Source organism: Prionailurus bengalensis, chromosome C1, assembly GCF_016509475.1.
Source record: "Prionailurus bengalensis isolate Pbe53 chromosome C1, Fcat_Pben_1.1_paternal_pri, whole genome shotgun sequence".
NCBI classification, from domain to species: Eukaryota; Metazoa; Chordata; class Mammalia; order Carnivora; family Felidae; genus Prionailurus; species Prionailurus bengalensis.
This window is the reverse complement of record NC_057345.1, coordinates 118,903,436-118,922,794: the sequence shown is the minus strand read 5'-3', so window position 1 is coordinate 118,922,794 and position 19,359 is coordinate 118,903,436. Positions and strand designations below refer to the sequence as shown.

Sequence of the window (19,359 nt, the reverse complement as noted above, 5' to 3'; positions counted from 1 at the left end):
GAAATTTCTCAGGAATAAAATAATTTACTTCCTATTAACTTTGTTGTTTTCATTTAAAATGTATCCTTTCGCTTAGTACTACGACTTATTGCACCACTCCCTCAGACTTGTTAAAATCAAAGCAAATATTTTTCTGATTTTTTTCTCTTAAAAATGCACCTAACAAGGGACTCCTGGGTGGCTCGGTCGGTTGAGCGCCTGACTTCAGCTCAGGTCGTGATCTCACAGCTTGTGGGTTCAAGCCCCGCATCAGGCTCTGTGCTGACAGCTCAGAACCTGGAGCCTGCTTCGGATTCTGTTTCCCTCTCTCTTTGCTCCTCGCCTACTCGTACTCTGCCTCTCTCTCTCTCAAAAGTAAATGAAACATTAAAAAAAATTTTTTTTAATGCACATAACAAAATTCTTAGCTTTTTTCTTCTTTTGCTTACAAGAAGCTTGAATTTTTCTTGCTTGATATTTATAGAAATAGTGAACACAGTTTGATAACTAGTTCTACTGTAGTGTGATATCCTGATATGAATATCAAATTATACATGTACTTACATATTAATATTATTATCACATGCAAAGTACTTTCTTTATAAGTGTTAATGTTTGAATATCTTGATCATGTGTGACTTTGAGAAATATGCACGATTATACCTGCATCCTAGTTCTTCATTTTGTATGTGCATTATTAAAATGGGAAATTGTAATAGGTTATTTTATGAAACAAATATGCGTTATTTAAGGAAAAGTAGAGCTAAAATTCCAATATAAGCAGTCCTAAATATCTGTCCCATATCATTTGTTATGTGGAATTCTATGAATCCTCCTTAAAATAAGTCCTTAGCAGGGACAAAGTTTTGTTTAGTGTTTATGACCCTTCCATCTCCAAAAGTCTAAGGCTTGTTTTTATAATATATCACAGCCTCACTGTGATGACCTGATGCATATCTACCAAAAAACTCTGATGGTTTTAGCAGTTATTAAGTTATTCTGTTAAAGTATTAGAGAATTCTGGAGTTCTTATCCACTTCTTAGAATTTTAGTTGGTGGTGTATAAATAGAACAGATTTCTTCTTCAACTTTTCATGTAAGGTCACTTTTTTCAGCAGTGATGAATATGTTAATATTTTTTCCCAGTCGCTCAACTCTTTTCATTGCTTTCACACTGTTTTAATTGTCATATAATATCTAAGAAGAAAGCAAAAGAATGTTCACGTGTAACAGAAAAATGAAGTGCCATGGTCAGAAAATATATTTACCACATTGCAAACACACTGATGAAGTGTGGTATTTTTTTCTCTGAAATTTCCACACTCAACAGGAAACATAGACAGCAAGCTTGAGTGGGTGGGTCTCTGAGGTTAAAGCTGTTAATAAAATTCTTGAAATTTAGTTTTAAGCGCAGAGCATTTCCAACCATGTTTAGTTTATTAACAACAGTTAAGTGTTCTGACGCTTTATACTACTAGGTGAGTATAATTGGATTTTTTCGTCTTCAAATGACTTTTTCCCTCTCTTCAAAAATGAAAGTAGTCAATCTAACTGTAGTTATGCAGTCTTACAGCTGACATTTAGTAGTCTAATATATGAGAAAGAATAGCTTATTAACTCTTGAGAGTTAACATTAATACAAGAGCAATAATTCTAGGGTTTCTTTTAATAATCTTTACTTCATTTTAAAAATCAAATGTATGAAATACCATCGCTTTTTTTCTTTTCCATCTTATTCTGACTAATAGGAATATTAGTTTGCATGGCACTATTAGGAGATTGGACTAAATGGTGTCCTGTGTTGTCTTCAAATAAGAAAAGCCTATAATTTGAATTCATTTATGAAAAACTAAATCTGAGTCAGTGCCTATTTTTAAATCAATAACATTACATCTCTCTTACGAAATGTTCTAAGTTCTTAAATTAAGGAAATGTCATTAAGCCAAACTAAAAAAGGTTTGGGCTATGAATATACGAAATGAGGCACTTGTGTGGTTTGGATTCGTAAGTAATTTAAGTTACTTGTGGTTTCATAAAATTAATATACTAAAACATTGCACTGAAAATTTAGATACTCATAAATTATAAAATGCAGGATGTAGGGGAGGACCTAGGTTCATACATTATACTGGTAAATTTCAATATTTAGACATAGATACTTAACTGATTTGACTTATAGAAGGTTAAAACGAGGATCCTCCACTCATCATTTTAATACTTCCTACTGTGTCTGTAAATTTTATTAAATATTCTTGGTACATGTACTGTGCTTTTTAGTCTATTCTGTATCTATGTGCTTCAGTGAATTTATTGCAATATAAAACTATCAGCTTGCAAGATCGTTTATTATGTGTTTTTATGTAAGTAGCTTACTTCCGTATATTAACCTTCGTATTAACTGTGCATGTCAAAAAAACTAGGTATTTAAGTAGATGTCATATATATTTCCATGAATTTTGGCCATTATCTGAATTTGAACATAAAAAAGACTTTAGTTGTTAACTTACCTAAATTCTAAAGATTTCTGATCTCTGCAAACTTCAGTATCTTTTCTGAAAAGATTACTTAGGTCTCATCTTTATTACTATGATAGCTGACAATATATAGATAGGTAATAAACATAGTCTTCTACTCCCTCCCATGAGACAGAATAGTTAACCTTCTAAATGATGTTTTTTGGAAAAACAAAACAAAGAAAAAAAAATCCACTGTCCTATTATGAATAAAATGGAAAAAATACATAATTATCCTTTTTGCCATGTCCTCTGTTGAGGCAGAGGATCAGGGTTTGGGTTTAAGATTTAAGGATATTCAGGAGATAATATGCTAGCAGTTGTTTAATATATCACAAGATGACTTAGAATTTCAGAAACTCTGGAATAGGCAATATTTATAGTATTCATCTATGAGATAACTTGGTAGCCAACTGTTCCTTTGCTTTTTTCCTTTCTTCCTTTTCTTGTTTCTTCTCTTTTTCTCCTCTTTTCTCCTCTCTCTCTCCTCTTTCCTTTCTTCCTCTTTCTTTCCTATTCTCTCTTCTACTCTTAGCGTGTCTTTGCTTCCTTCTTCATACAAAGCAGATTTAATATCTTAGGAAATTATGAGGTATATAGCCGCCAAATGCATTAATTTCATTTAAGTAAACTATTTTTGTTCATCTAGAATATGACAAATTCTAAGATTTGGTTTATAGTTGGAGGTATAAAAATGTTTACATACTAAATTATTTCTGCAGATCCCCAAGTAAGCCCTTGGCACGGAAATTAATGGATTGGGAAGTAGTAAGCAGAAACTCAATATCTGATGACAGGTTAGAAACACAAAGCCTTCCATCGCGATCTCCACCTGGAACTCCTAATCAGTAAGTACAGACTGACATCAGGTATATATGTTGCTAATTTCTAAATTATTGACTGTGTTATTTCCATTGCCCAAAGATCGAAATATGTAAATCTTTACCTTTAAATCTTTTAGCCAGACATGATTTTTGTTGCTCCAGAGCATTATTTCCTCATAGCCTGCAGCTTATTGCATAAATGGCCTGGAAAAGCCTCAGTGAATGAGGGAGTAGAACATTGAACAAGGATGTTCACTATCCTATACAGTATGGGTCTCTAGCCAATAAATCAAGATCTATTAGTAGACTTAAAATCTGAAAATAATGGTTATTACTTGCATAATCCTTTTTTATTGGCTCTCAAGCAGAATTTCTAGGGGAGCATATATTCTTTGAAAATGCTAAATGATTGTGATTATCTTACTTTATCTCTTACCCCAACCACTGTTTCACCACTTTCTGTGGTCTAGAAAAAGGGGTTTCCAACATAAGCTCCCACAAGCTTAGCTATATCTATGCTAAGAAGCCTGTGTTACTCAGCACTTACTGTTTATATACTTCTATTATTTCCTACCAAAACTGTATGCTTTGATATAGATAATAGTAAGATAATCAGCTTGTACTGGCCAAAGTTGTTAATTTTATAATGTGTTAACAAATGTGTTGAATATATGGATGTAACTAAATAATGATAAACACATCTCAGTATGTTCACAGACCTTGTTCAACCAAAAGGTTTAATACAAAATACTTGAATTTTTGTATGGAATATAATATTTGAAGAAGTCTAACTTTAGAAATATTTTATACACATTAATATCCAATAAGTGTGTAGTAAATTCTAGAAGTTGTGTCACCGATGGGTGTTTGTCAGCCCAAGAAAAAACTTCTACCATATTGAAAGTAAAGTATGTGCATAAATAGTTTGGTTCAGGGAACATTATCTCATACTTCAGTGTCTTCCTTTTTTTCTTTTAATGTTTATTTCTTTTTGGGAGACCGAGAGAGAGAGAGCATGAGCAGGGGAGGGGCAGAGAGAGAAGAAGACAGAGGATCCGAAGCAGGCTCCATGCTGACAGCAGAGAGCCCAGTTTGGGGCTCAAACTCCCTAACTGTGAGATCGTGACCTGAGCTGGAGTCGGACGGACGCTCATCCAGCTGAGCACCCCCAGGCACCCCCGCTCAGTGTCTTCCTTACTGCTAGAAAAGATAGACTCAAAAGTTTCTATGTTTCTAGTTGCAAATTGCTAAATTATCTTTTTTCTTATATATAAAATACTGTATATATTCAGAGGCTAATCAACTGTTTGAAGAAAATTCAGAATCATCTTTTTTGGTCCCTTTTCCAGGCACTCATTTTTCCATTAAAAAAAATTTTTTTTTTAATATTTGTTTTTGGAAGAGAGAGAGAGAGCACCAGCAGGGGAGGGGCAGAGAGAGAGAGAGAAAGAGAGACACACAGAATCTGAATCAGGCTTCAGGCTCAGAGCTGCAAGCTGTCAGCACAGAGCCTGATGCCGGACTCGAGACTACGAACCGTGAGATCATGACCTGAGCTGAAGTCAGATGCTTAACTGAGCCACTCAGGCACCCCATCCATTTGTTACTCGTACCACTAAATAATTACAGAAAATTGCAGAAAACACAAGAAATTGTGTGACAGAAGACACAGGAAAGATGATTGAGTTAATTAATTAGGAGTAGTTCTGATTAAATTTCCTCGTTAATGAAACAATTTTAATTTAATTTTATTTTTTAATGTATATTTTTGAGAGAGAGAGAAAGAGACAGAGTGCAAGCAGAGGAGGGGCAGAGAGAGAGGGAGACAGAGAACCTGAAACAGGCTCCAGGCTCCTAGCTATCAGCACAGAGCCCGATGTGGGGCTCAAACTCACAGACCGTGAGATCATGACGTGAGCCGAAGTCAGATGCTTAATCTACTGAGCCACCCAGGCACCCTAATGAAACAATTTTAGATATGATCTGAAAAAGCTTTTTTCTCAATTCTAAAGAGACAGTACAGTGTGATAATTAAGAGCATAGGCCCTAGAGTCACTGTACGTTTGAACTTTGAACATATTAATCTCTTTGTCCCATTTTTATCTTCTATAAAATTATAATAGCAGTGTCTTTTATGAGGGTTAAATCAGAGGATATATGTAAAATGCTTAGAACAATGCTTAGCATATAATAAGTGTTCAAATGTTAGTTATCATGATTAATAACAGTAATCAAAATAATTCATGTCACTATGTCACTTACAAGGATGGAATTATGTTATTCATTATCTATTTTTAGGAAGTAAAGGAAGTCCCATAAACAGAAACATTTATGAGGATTAAAAGAGAACTCAGACCAGAAGATATTTCTGAATTATTTATTCTTTCCCTTTATTTTATACAGGCAGGCCTTGGAGATATTGCAGGTTTGGTTTCAGACCACTGCAATAAAGCAAGTCAAATGGATTTTTTTGTTTCTTAGTGCATGTAATGTTTACACTAAATGTGCAATAATAGCAATGTCTAAAAAATTAGTGTACATACTTTAAAAAATATTACTAAGAAGTGCTAACCACATTCTAAGTTTTCAGTGAGTCGTTATCACTGCTCACAGTTTACTGTAACAAATATAATAATAATGATAAAGTTTGAAATAATGCAAGAATTCCAAAACGTGGTAGACATGAAGTTGTGCAAAGGCTGTTGGAGAAATGGCACCAGCCGACTTGGTCGCAAAGTTACTGCAAACCTTCTATTTTGTTTTTTTAATTTTTTTTTTAAATCTTTATTTTTGAGAGAGAGAGAAAGTGCGAGCAGGGGAGGAACAGAGAGAGACAGAGAGAGAGAGAGAATCCGAAGCATGCTCCAGGCTCTGAGCTGTCAGCACAAAGCACGATGCGGGGCTGACTCATGAACCGTGAGATCATGACCTGAGTCGAAGTTGGACGTTTAACCGACTGAGCCACCCAGGCGCCCCAATTTTTTTTTTTAAAGAAGAAGCATAAAGCAAAGCACAATAAAATGAGGTGTAAATACTGATTAAGACACAAAGTTGTAGTGACTATAGCCTATGGAGACATTAGGTGTAGAGATAACAGATTGAATAGGTAAAATCCTTGCGGCAGTTCGCTGACTGTAGTTCAGATTTTTGACTTCCTATTTGGTGTTCTTTCTGTTTACTTCACACTGTCTTCGTCAGAGTCTTTGCTTAGTCAATATGGTTAGTCATAAAAATACACACTCACTTTCTAATGTAATCATATAAATAAAAAATGGGAAAAATTGAATTAAAGCACATTTTCACTCAATCTTTTTTCCTCTTCATATAGTCGAAATTCTGCATTCACACAAGAGGGAACCCGGTTACGACCGTCTTCAGTTGGTCATTTGGTAGACCATGTGGTTCACACTTCCCCAAGCGAAGTATTTGTGAATCACAGATCTCCATCTTCAACACAAGCTAACAGCATTGTTCTGGAATCATCACCGTAAGACCTTTTTCATTTAGCTTCCTTCTTATAAATTATACTGCCCCAAATTGTTTTATTTGAAATAATCCTGGGAAATTAGGGTGTTTGATATAAGTATTTGTTTACACAATGTATTAACATTTATGTATTTGTAAATGTGCTTATTTGTCCCTGAGAGTTCTTTGTACTCTTCCCAACCAAAACAAACAAACAAAAAACTTTGTTTTCATTGATTCAGTATGTTCTTTAACCTTTGATGCATACACTTAAATATTTGTGCAGATGTAGATGTAGCACTGTGGTCAGGTAGTAAGGTACTAAAAGATAGAGGGTCTTAGTATTATTCAAGAAGGGAACCGTAAGAATGAATAGACAATAGAAAATGATGGAAAAATTACTTAGCAAAGGAGAACCAAGTAAGATGACCATCATACTGAAAATGAGTTGTAGAAAGTATTCACACATCATTTTTAAAATTCATTTTTCTCTCGAATTACATACTGGTACATAAATTCAGCTTCATAATTCAGTATTTATACCCCATCGGTTTAATGTACAATATGCTTACCCTCACATTAATATACAATATCTTGACTTATTGTTTATATTAATGCAAATTAGTCCATATGCAAGTAAAAATTCAGAGTAAGAATTAGGAAAGAAAAATAAAATTCTTTACAAGAAATGTGGCTTCGTATAAAGATGCATTTATTTAGAATGGAGTGACTATGATCAGGGCTGAAGAAAGGAGAGGTCTGAAAGTGATGGGTGGAAGAGTAAAAGGACAGGTCAGCAAAGCACGAGCTGGAACACGTGACAAGACACAGAGGAAGCGATTGTCCTCACTGTCGGGGCAGCCAAGGAAGACTGGCTGAGCCATTAAAACAAGTGGAATTCAGTCTTGGTAACATGTCTTAGTCAAACATTTTGATTGTACGTGTATAGTAAAAAGGTTGGAAGGGTAGGAAAGATATACACTGCACAGTGACACCTGTGGAAAATGAGTTGACAAGAGACACGATTGATGGAGATTTTGTTTTTGATTGCTTTAAAAATTAGCATTATAAACTTTGATTTTTAGTAAGCATATATTTTCCAATTCTGAAACTTTAAAAAGTACAATAATTAAGAACATGATGGAAATGTTAAGTAATTAAATTTAAAAATGACATACTTTGAGCACATAGAAATAAACCATATAGAGGAATCTCAAAAGCCTGTCTTGTTACAGAACAGTAATACCATTCCAGGGCCTAATCAAATTATCTCCATCCATTTTTTTAAAGGGCCCTTTTTGTAGAGATACACACACATACACATGTGTATACATACACATAGAATTGAGTGTTTCCACATGCAAATTTTATGGATTCACCAATCCGAAAAAACCTTCGTTCTGAAGGTTTCCTGAATTTAAATGGAGATGCAAGTTTAGGATAGTTTGGAACTGTGCGGTTTTTCTTCCCCATCCTGATCCACAAGAATTTCAAATGCCTGGACCTGTATTTCTCCTTGGACATGTGTTTTATTTATGAAACTTGTGTGTTTTGTATTCAGGTTTGAATCTCTAACACTGCATTTGAAATTCAGCCAGTTTTAACCTTAAGAATAATGAGAGAGTTCTGAAAAAATAAGCTTAATGGTAAACAAATTAATTGTTTACAATCAGCTTTTTCATAAATTATCTCACTGTTGAACTCAATGAAATAGAAAAGACTTTTATTCCCCATTTATAGATGAGAAGGCCCACTTAACAGGATTTATCCCATTTTATACAACTAACATTCAGGTCTTCCCTATCTGACCCAACCAGCAGAATTTTTGTATCCTAGACAGGGCTTTGTTGTAATCACTTGGTTGGTTGATTGATTTTTGCAATTCAGAGAAAATATTTTGCAACTTGGAATCTATAGGATTTAGTTTTATATTGGCCAAATGTGAAAAGAATTCAGACAATGTGTCAGATGAAGCACAAAGCATTTCAACATGTATTGAAATAGATCTTGAGATCATCTCACCAGTTCCCTGTTTTTTGAGTGAGTATAGGGCCTTTGAGGTGAAACCTGAGTCCTGACTTTAATTACTGCGTCAGGTTGCCTTCTTCACAAGACGAAAACACTGCTAACTCATAGGTGTGTTTGTTATGGAAACAAATAGGAGGTTGTTTGTACTGCTTAGAATAAAGTTACCATTTATAGGCAGGGGCAATTGAAACTACAGTCTACCATTTCCTTCCTTTCTTTAAATGTTTCAGAGAAGATTAGACTGTTTTAGTTTGTGATTTTCTGAGAAAAACAATAATCCTAAATTAACTTGAAAATACTTAACAGGTGCTTATTTTAGTAAATTCGTACCACAAATGTTAGTATACTCCTATCAGTATGTAACAGGGAAGTTTGGACATTTCTACAAAACCATCACAAAGCATGTAAGTTGGGTGGTTAAGATTTTATTTGAAAAAAATTTTTTTAATGTTTATTCATTTTTGAGAGAGACAGAGACAGAGTGCACTGGGGGAGGGGCAGAGAGAAAGGGAGACAAAGAATCCAAAGCAGGCTCCAGGCTCCAAGCTGTCAGCACAGAGCCCAAAGAGGGGCTTGAACTTGTGAACCGTGAGATCATGACCTGAGCCGAGGTCGGATGCTTAACCGACTGAGCCACCCAGGTGCCCCTAAGATTTATTTTTTTTATTTTGATACAGATTGCTAAGGACAGCAACAGAGAGCTGCTTTGACTGCAGAATAAACTGCTTTCAATGCTGCTGTTGAAGTATTCATGAGGAAATTTAAAGCTGACTGGACTGTAGTAAATCAGCAAAGCTTTTGCTTACCTGGCTTGATTGACAGTTTTAACAAATCTTTTGATGCTATTTTACAGTATATTGCTTTGTTGACAGCAAAGTGCACTTAAAAGTAACATTTTCATTATTTTTTAAAATGTCAAAGTTGAAGATAAGCAAGTTACAGTAAAACCTTGGATTGTGAGTAGCTTGTTCTGGGAGTGTTCCACAAGATGAGCAAACATTTCTTTAAAAAAAATATGTTTTTAATGTTTTATTTATTTTTGAGAGAGAGAGAGAGAGAGAGACAGAGTACCAGCGGGGGAGGGGCAGAGAGAGAGGGAGACACAGAATCCGAAGCAGGTTCCAGGCTCTGAGCTGTCAGCACAGGGCCCGATGCGGGGCTTGAACTTGTGAACTGCGAGATCATGACCTGAGCCGAAGTCAGACGCTCAGCTAAGCCACCCAGGCACCCCAACGAGCAAACATTCCTAATAAATTTTAACTTGATAAACGAGCAATGTCCTGCAATACGAGTAGTATGTGATGCCAAATGTCACATGATCACAACTGAGCCAATGGTTCTTCTCTCTGTCTCGGTGACGGATTGTGGGTGATCATCTCCTTTGCTCATATGCTCAGTCTCAGGCCACAGTGTTTAGCAGATATCCGTGATTTTTCAGAACATTGGAAGATGCCCACAACTAGCACTAATGTATTTTTTGTCACTTCAAAGCACCTACAGACAGTCCCTTGCTTTTCCATGCAAGGTTAAATTTAGGAATACTTTCCTTCATTCTAGATCAGGCTGCCTGCAGATAATGGACCCTCTCCTCTGCTGCCTTATTGTCGTTACAGTAAATACTGTACTCTAGTCAGCATCCCTGTGAGCATGCAGAAAAAATTCCATTGAGTCAATAGATAGCAGTGATTCCCCTAGTGATAGTGAAAGTTGTCCTGCAGGATAACCCTCCTCTCTCATCTCCCTCACACCAGCCACGAAGGTTTTCAAAGGTCAGTGCAAGTTAATTTGTTTACTTTTCTTTATATTTTGTATTTTCTTTATTCGTATTACAGTAGTATAATCATTTTTTATGTGAATATTTTTGGGTTGTGGTACGAATCATCTGAGTTTCCATGATTTCTTATGGGGAAATTTGCTTTGATATACAAGTGCTTTGGATCACAAGCATGTTTCCGGAATTAATTATGCTCGCAAACCAAGGTTTTACTATATTTGTATTGAAAAACCCCACTATGAGAGTTGGGCATTGGAACACTTTTGGAATTATATTCATTCCCATCACCCTTTCTCCATTCTTAATGTTCAGAAGTTAACACAAGTGGTAATTTTTCCTCCAGATTTTTTATGTGGGTAGATTTTGAACATTACATTTCAAGTTTTGTTCCCACTCAGCCCCCTCCCCCACCATCATTTAGGCAAATTATTGGTTTTAAATGTATTAAAACCATTGAGTTAGAAGTGTGTTATTAGAATTTCACATATAGTCATGTTATCACTTATAACTTTCTATATGACATGATAGAAAATAGTCTTGGGACATTCTCTGTTAAGTTCTATTGAGGCCTCAGATACTGTCAGATAGGTAGATTGCTTAGCTTTTCTGTTTTATAAATTGACTTCTGAGAAGCATTGTATTTGGAGAAGAGTCCACTGCTACAAATAGTTTGAAACCTCTGATTTAAAATAGCTTTGTTCCTGTTTTTTGCAGTTGTTTTGATTAAAGTACAACTGTAACATAATGTTAAGAGCACAAGCTCTGGATTCAGAGTGGGTTTAAAACTTGGTTCCACCACTTCTAATTATGTGAGCTTGGATGAGTCATTTTATCTCTGTAAGCCTCAATTTCCTTGCCTGTAAAAAATAGGATGATAATATCTTCCCCGTAGTGTTGCTGTGAACATTTAATGAGATGAGCAGTTAAGCAGAGAAAAAGTGTTTGGTAGATGTTAGCTATAATAATTGTGTAATTTAATTACTTTGGGAGGATATACTAGTAGGTAGGCTTTAAGAATATTATCAGCCACATATCTGTCTGCATGTTTGAAGTATGGATGGCTAGTTGAATACAACGAAGAATTCTCCAAATTCTCAACTTTATCCTTAGGCCCTAATCACAAGAGACTCTTCACAGATTTCATAATCCTGAAGTATCAAACCCATTTCCTTGGACAGTCCCATGCCTGGACTGTCCCATTCTAGTCTTACCTAATGACTCACCTCAGCTTTGTCCATACCTTATGAATTCCTTTCACTTAAATCTTTCTTAAAGATTTGCCTTCATTTTGCCCTTCTGAGCTACTGCCACTGAAAATTTTATCTCCATGCTCAGCTTGACCCAATTCCCATGCCAATCTTGATCAAGTCTAGCAGCATACAGTTGACCCTTTAACAATGTGGGGAGTAAAGGGTGCTAACCCCTGCATAGTTGAAAAGTCACATATAACTTTTGACTCCCCCCACATTTAACTGCTAATAGCCTATTGTTGACCAGAAGCCTTATTGAGAACATAATCACTTGATTCACACATAGTTTGCGTGTTACATGTAATATGTACTACATTCTTAACTAATGAAGTAAGCTAGAGAAAAGAAAATGTTAATTAGAAAATCGTAAGGAAGAGAGAGTACATTTACAGTACTGTACTATAAAAAAAATCCATGTGTATGTGAATCGGCACAGATCAAACTGTGTTGTTCAAGGGTCATCTGTGTTATGGATCCTGCAAATACCAGACCACTCTAGGACGAGGAAATAAAAGAACCAGAGGAGCTGTGATGGGAGGAGATAATCAAGCTACGGGGACTCAGAGGATGCACTGTATTTGATGATGTACTTGTGGCAGCAAGACCAATCACATAGGTCCCTGGGCTGCTGTAGCTGCAGTATATTTACCTGCCATCCATGTCTGGCAGATACCTGTATTACTTACTTTTGGGAGCTAAGGTCAGGGACTTGAAGTTTGGTTGAAACCAGGCATCTCAGGTCTGGGACCTTGATTCTGAAATGGATTCGTACTGATGTAGTAATATGAGATTTTCAATTCTAGTCTTAATATCATATCCCTGAGAGTTTATATGCACTTTTTAAATTTATTGAACATTTATTAGTAATCAGTCTGCAATGGTGTTTACTTTGAAGTGCTGTGAATGTTACTATAGATTAGCCAATGTGTCAAGAATCTTGATTTTGAATCAGAATTTTATCTGCATCTTAACATAGTATAAGTATAGGATAGTAGAGTTACTGTGCAGTAAGAGCTGGGATAGACTAGTGACTGTAGTTGAAAGAGACATGTGCTCCTGGTATGCATCTTAGAAGATTAATCTTAAAATAATCCATCAGTCCTGTCAAGTTTGTATTAGGGTCTACCAAGAATATGGTTTTTGCTTATTTTCCAGTCTTAAATTAGAATAAACTTTATGCTTCTATAAAGCATAAAGAGTTTCAGTTTATCTTGCCCACTTTTCTTTTTTAAAAGTAACTAAAATAATCCCTTTAGGATTACACTCCTTTCTGTACTCTCCTTGTAACAGATTTTTTTCTGCCTCCCATCTTTAAATTAAGCCAAAGTATTACCAATATTTGTAAGACACCAGCCATAGCTCTGATGCCCACTTTTTTCATTGGTTCCTATTTCTCTAGTCCTGTCTGAACTACCTAATAGTAGATGCTGGCTTTCTCTTTAAGTCACAGTTCCCTTCTCTGAGAGGAATTCTTTTCTTTTCTTTTCTTTTCTTTTCTTTTCTTTTCTTTTCTTTTCTTTTCTTTTCTTTTCTTTTCTTATCTTATCTTATCTTATCTTTTCTTATCTCTCTCCTCTCCTCTCTCCTCTCCCCTCCTCTCCTCTCCTCTCCTCTCCTCTCCTCTCCTCTCCTCTCCTCTCCTCTCCTCTCCTCTCCTCTCCTCTCCTTTAAATGTTTATTTATTTTGAGAGAGAATGCGAGCAGGGTAGGGGCAGAGAGAGAGAGAGGGAGAGAGAGAATTCCAAAGCAGGCTCCGCACTGTCAGTGTAGAACCCAGTGCGGGCCCGAACCTACTAACCATGATATCATGACCTGAGCTAAAATCAGAATTGGATGCTTAACTGACTGAGCCACCCAGGTGCCCCTCAGGGAAATTATTTCTAATGGGGCTGTGTTCCATTATGCTGTCTGGTTGTTCTTCCAAAGAAGAATGTCTCTTCATTTTGTTATAATTAGCAATTGTAGGTTTTTTGTTTTGTTTGTTTAGTTTTGCCTAGAAAAGTTATCTTTTCTTAGAACTGGCATATTTAATGACATTATTTTAAATGTGTTACAATTTCTAATTATAAAGCATGGTTTACCTATGAAAGTCCTTTTCCTAGATAATTGGATAAGTAATAAATTGACTGCACTCATGATCTCTACATTAGATATGAAGGAGGAAGTTATCATTTGTTATAATAAAATTGAGTTAAATACATTTGGAATAGGTCTTTTTTTTTTTTTTAATGTTTATCTATGTCTAAGGTGGGGGGATAGAGAGAAAAGGAGACAGGCTCCATGCTGTCAGCATGGATCCCAATGCAGGGCTCCAACTCACAAACCATGAGATCATGACCTGAGCTGAAGTTGGATGCTTAACTGAGCCACTTAGGCGCCCCAGAATAAGTCTTAAAATGTAACTGAGAACCTTTGTCCAAAATAAGAATTTCAGGAGTCTGTGTTGACATCCTTGATTACTTTGATAGACTGTATTAGTAGAGACACAAATAGATATAGATGAAGTTTGGTTCTTGAACATAGAAAGGGCAGTTACCGGGATTGTCCTAGGAGAATACATAATTAGTCTGTAAAAGCTCCCAGACCAACCTGTGTGTCTTCAACCATCAAGCATCCGGAGAGCCTGACCATCACTATTTGAGAAGTTATTTTAGCAAGAAAGTTACATAAAACAGTGAGAGAAGGCAGGTACCCTTTTCCTGAAATCCAAAATTAGTGTTTTTTCTTGTGTTATATCTTGAGTAAGCCTCTCCGTGTGTGCTGCATTCTCCTCCTCTTCTTTAGAACTTAGCTTAAATCGAATCCAAGCCTGTATGCTTAGGCTCTCTTCCTATCTGTGGCTTCCCCTGGACTTTGCTTAAAGGAGAGATTATACTCGTATACCTGCTGGAATCTGTCAGGTAACTGTGGGAGGAATTTATGTGCCTGGGATGCCCATGGCCCATCTAAAGGCAGCAGCTAGTTCTTGGCTTTGACCAGTGGTAATGCAGATCCATTCTTTCCAGAGTTTCTAGGTATTCCATTCTGGAAATCTGGATACATGTGTAATTTTTAAAATGAGTCAATTGACTCATATTTTATACAGAAAAATTAATGGGCCAAATGTATGTTGGCCAAAATTGGCCCATAAGCCATGAATTTGTAGCCACTGTTTTAGGGCAATGGGTTCTAATTAGAAATGCATAATAAAAATAACTTCTGGAGTTTTTTTGACCATATATGCCTAATCTCTAACCTCAGAAATGTAAATTGAACAGTTTAAGCAGAATATCCCATATGTCAATACTGTCCCTCTCTTGAACTGAGTATTGTCATTGTTAGGCCCATACCTACCAGATTTGGCTCACTTAAATATTGCACTACAGATCAGACGTGAGTTTGTCTCAGTTGTATATTTTAGGATTGGTATGTATTAGGCTGTTGGCTGGACCACGAATAAAGAAAAGCTGATCTGACTCCATTCCCAGCTTATCTCAACCTTACACTCTGCCCTATAGATCTTTGGTTTTGAGGCTGTTTCCCGTGTATGACAACTATATGCAAAACTAGGAAAAAAAACCTTTCTCTTCACCTTGCCTAAGTTGCTTATACTTAACCCTAAGTAAGGGATAAGACCTACTGATTGATTGATGTGGAGTCCAATGACTTCTGGTATTTGAAAAGTCTTGAAAGCTTTTGGTCAACTGACTTTTAGAAATATCACATCTGTGAGGCTGTGCCATGGATGTCCATCTTTATGTGTCCTAACCCCTTGCAGCAGGCCGTGGTTGAGGTACATGACTCTATTCTAATCTGTGGGAACAATTTCCTAGACTAGCAACAGTTGAATATATTAGATCTTAAAGGCTTGGGTTCTTGGCAGAAAACTAGTAGGATAAAAACGAATATGCTTGGTACCTATAATCCCTGACCATCAAGGTAGACCTCAAAGAAGTTTTTGCTGAAAAAGACAGGTGTATTTTTTGATGCAGTCCTTATAGATTTATTAGAATTTGGAGTATTTTGTTCCCTAAAGATTTCTGTGTAGAAAGTTAGGCTGAGTGGACATTATGGTTTACCTACTAATTTAGTGATTAACTTTTACATTATGTAAATTTGGAAGGACTGTATTCTCTCTTTTTTAAAACTTTTTTTAATGTTTATTTATTTTTGAGATGGAGACAGAGCACGAGCCAGGGAGGGGCAGAGAGAATCCAGTGGGGGAGACACAGAATCTGAAGCAGGCTTCAGGCTCCGAGCTATCGGCACAGAGCCTGATGCTGGGCTCGAACCCACAAACTATGAGATCACAACCTGAGCTAAAGTCGGGCGCTTAACTGACTGAGCCACCTAGGCGCCCCAGGACTATATTCTCTCTTTAGAGAAACTTCCCTGGAGGACCATACAGTTATACCATTCATTCCTGATAATTGCTGACTTCATTGGTACTAATCAAATTTTTAGCTTCATTACCTGTATCTACCAGGTATTTAGCAGTGAGCCTCTAAGTAAGCTTCACACCTTCTGTACCAAAGGAGGGCATATATGTCAAAGAGCCACTCTGACAGTAATCTCTGTGTCTGTTATCTTGGGCTAAATCATGTGGGTATCAAATTATCCCAATTCATAGTGACAACAACAAAGGTTCTCTTTTTCTTATATCATACGTATATCATGGGTCAACTGTGGTTCTACTCCATGTCATGTTCATTCCAGGACCCAGACTGCTGTTTGGGGCATGGCTAGTAAGCATAATGAATCATGATTTGTTTTTTTTGTTTTTTGTTCTTTTAATGCTTATTTATTTTTGAGAGAGAGAAACAGAATGTGAGCAGGGGAGGGGCAGAGGGAGAGGGAGACACAGAATCCCAAGCAGGCTCCAGGCTCTGAGGCGTCAGCATAGAGCCCGACGAAGGGCTCAGACCTATGAATTGTGAGATCATGACCTGAGCCGAAGTCAGAGACAAATTGACTAAACCACACAGGCGCCCCCATGAGCTGTTTTTAAAGTATCCTTTCAAAGTGACCACTTCTACTCATGTTTCATTGGCCAAAGCAAGTCAGATAGCCAAGCCTGATGTCACTCAGAGAGGGGTGGGGAATAACTTTTGAACAGTAATACAGTCTAATGCAGTTCCACTTCCTTAAGTTCTTACAGCTGGTATCTTGGGCATCTGTTGCCACTCAACACAAAAAGCAGGAAGTGGGTGAAATCTGTGCCTGAATTGCACAACAGCAGCCATTGACACCGCAGCTATCAACTCTCTCATTGGACCTAGGCAATGGGACAGTCAGTAATTTTTTTATTTTCCAAAAGACCTCCTGGCATTGCAGAAATAAATAATAACCTCAGGAATGGTCACCGCTCTTAAAAAGAACCATTTCCCCTTACCTGTTCTAGCTTCCACAACTTCCATGATGTATGCTTTCTAGGATGCAAGTTGAAACGCTGGTTCCCCCTCCTGGCCTTTGTGAAAACTCACAAGTAATGTTATTACATATACTGTGCTCATTCATAAAAGCTCCCATTAGGGGTGCCTGGGTGTCTTGGTCATTTAAGTGTCCGACTTTGGTTCGGGTCATGATCTCATGGTTGGTGAGTTTGAGCCCCGCATTGGGCTCTCCGCGCACAGCCGGCTTCAGATCCTCTGTATCCTTCTCTCTGCCTCTCCCTTGTGCACACACGCCCCCCGCCCCCCGCCGCCAAAAATAAACATTAAAAACTACCGTTTTTACCTTGAAGCGTCTTCTATCCTTCCTAGCTCTTTTTATCGGTTCTTGCTGCCACAAATTGAAGCTTATGCTCCCTAATGTTAATTGAATTTTTGTTTTTTTTTAATTGTATATTCCAACAATGTTTTATCCAGTTTTGTCTCCTCAGTGAGCTCAGTACTCTTACTCAGATTCCAATCTTTGGTGTAGTATTGAGTTCATTACTTTCATGAATTGTGTCTTATTTCTAAAGAAATGGGCCATGGGTGCCTGAGTGGCTCAGTCGGTTAAGCATCTGACTTTGGCTCAGGTCATGATTTCTCACTTTGTGAGTTCGAGCCCCGCATCGGGCTCTGTGCTGACAGAGCCTGGAGTCTGCTTCGGATTCTGTGTCTCCCTCTCTTTCTGTTCCTCCCCTGCTCACACTCTGTCTCTCAAAAATAAGTATTAAAAAAAATCTAAATAAATTGGGCCAATCACAAGTTCTCTAGGTTGTATTGGGTGTTTTATCTGTGGAACGGCTCAACTCTCAATTCTGACTTCTCTTTACCTCCCTTTTTCCCTGACTACCCCTGTGACTCCACTGAAAACCTTATTTTAAAAAAGTGTTTTGGAAAGTGTATATACTGCTACAGTGGATTAGTAAATATCTTTATCATGATACACTTAAAAAGTGTATTTGATTATTATGTGGAATTGTTTACAGATTTGATAAAGTAGGAAATTCAATGTACTAAAACTTCAAAGTTAAGATTTCACTTGTAAATAAATTTTTTTTGAAGTTTATTTATTTATTTTGAAAAAGAGAGAAAGAGCACAAGCAGGGGAAGAACAGAGAGAGAGAGAGAGAGAGACAAAGAGAATCTCAGGCAGGTTCTGCACTGTCTGAGCCACCCAAGTGCCCCAATAAATACAGTATTTCAAGCTTATCTTCTACTAGATGTTGTAAATATCTGAGTTGCTTGACTCTAGCTGTGTTGTTATGTTATGTTACCGTTATGTTATGTTATTTTTTACCTTAGCTTTTAAAATAGCAATTCTAGGGTGCCTGGGTGGCTCAGTTGGTTAAGCATCTGACTTGATTTTGGCTCAGGTCACGATATCCCAGTTTGTGGGATCCAACCCCGTGGCAGGCTCTGCACTGACACCGTTGAGACTGATTGGGATTTTCTCTGTCCCTCCCCTGCACATGCACATTCTCTCTCTCCAAATAAATAAATAAACTTAAAATAACTGTTCTAGAAGACAACTTCCAAAATAGTCATTTGTTTTTCTTTTTTTCCTATCTAGATCACAGGAGACCCCTGGAGATGGGCAGCCTCCAGCTTTACCACCCAAACAATCAAAGAAAAACAGTTGGAACCAAATTCATTATTCACATTCTCAACAAGATCTGGAAAACCATATTAATGAAACATTTGATGTTCCATCTTCCCCTGAAAAATCTACTGTAAGTACCTACTTCAGATATTCTCACATCTCTTTGAATTTTTACTTTTATCATTTAGAGAGAGAGAGTATGGGAGAGAGGAAGAGAGAGAGAATCTTAAGTAGACTCCACACTCAGTGGGGAGCCCAGCCCAGGGCTTGATCCCACTACCCTGGGGTCATGACGCAAGCTGAAATCAAGAGTTGGATGCTCAACCAACTGAGCCACCCAGGCACCCTCCTTTGAACTTTTTAATCTGTAATGAAATTTCTTTTAGACTGTGGTATGTTTTATCTGTAAATTAAATTACTGTACTTTCTTTTTTTCATCATATGTTGGTCATGAATTTTGCCATGATTGACCCAATTGTGGAATTTCAACTTATCTTCATTTTTAAAATGTTCAT

General features: G+C 37.0%; 1 protein-coding gene across 1 annotated transcript in view; it reads left to right on the top strand.

Moving 5' to 3' along the window:
- PTPN4 (protein tyrosine phosphatase non-receptor type 4) overlaps positions 1-19,359 on the top strand; it is a 226,616-nt gene that overhangs the window by 161,162 nt on the left and 46,095 nt on the right. The window contains 3 exon segments of the mRNA XM_043576571.1: positions 3,215-3,340; positions 6,645-6,803; positions 18,815-18,974. Coding sequence (XP_043432506.1) covers positions 3,215-3,340; positions 6,645-6,803; positions 18,815-18,974 — 445 coding nt within the window.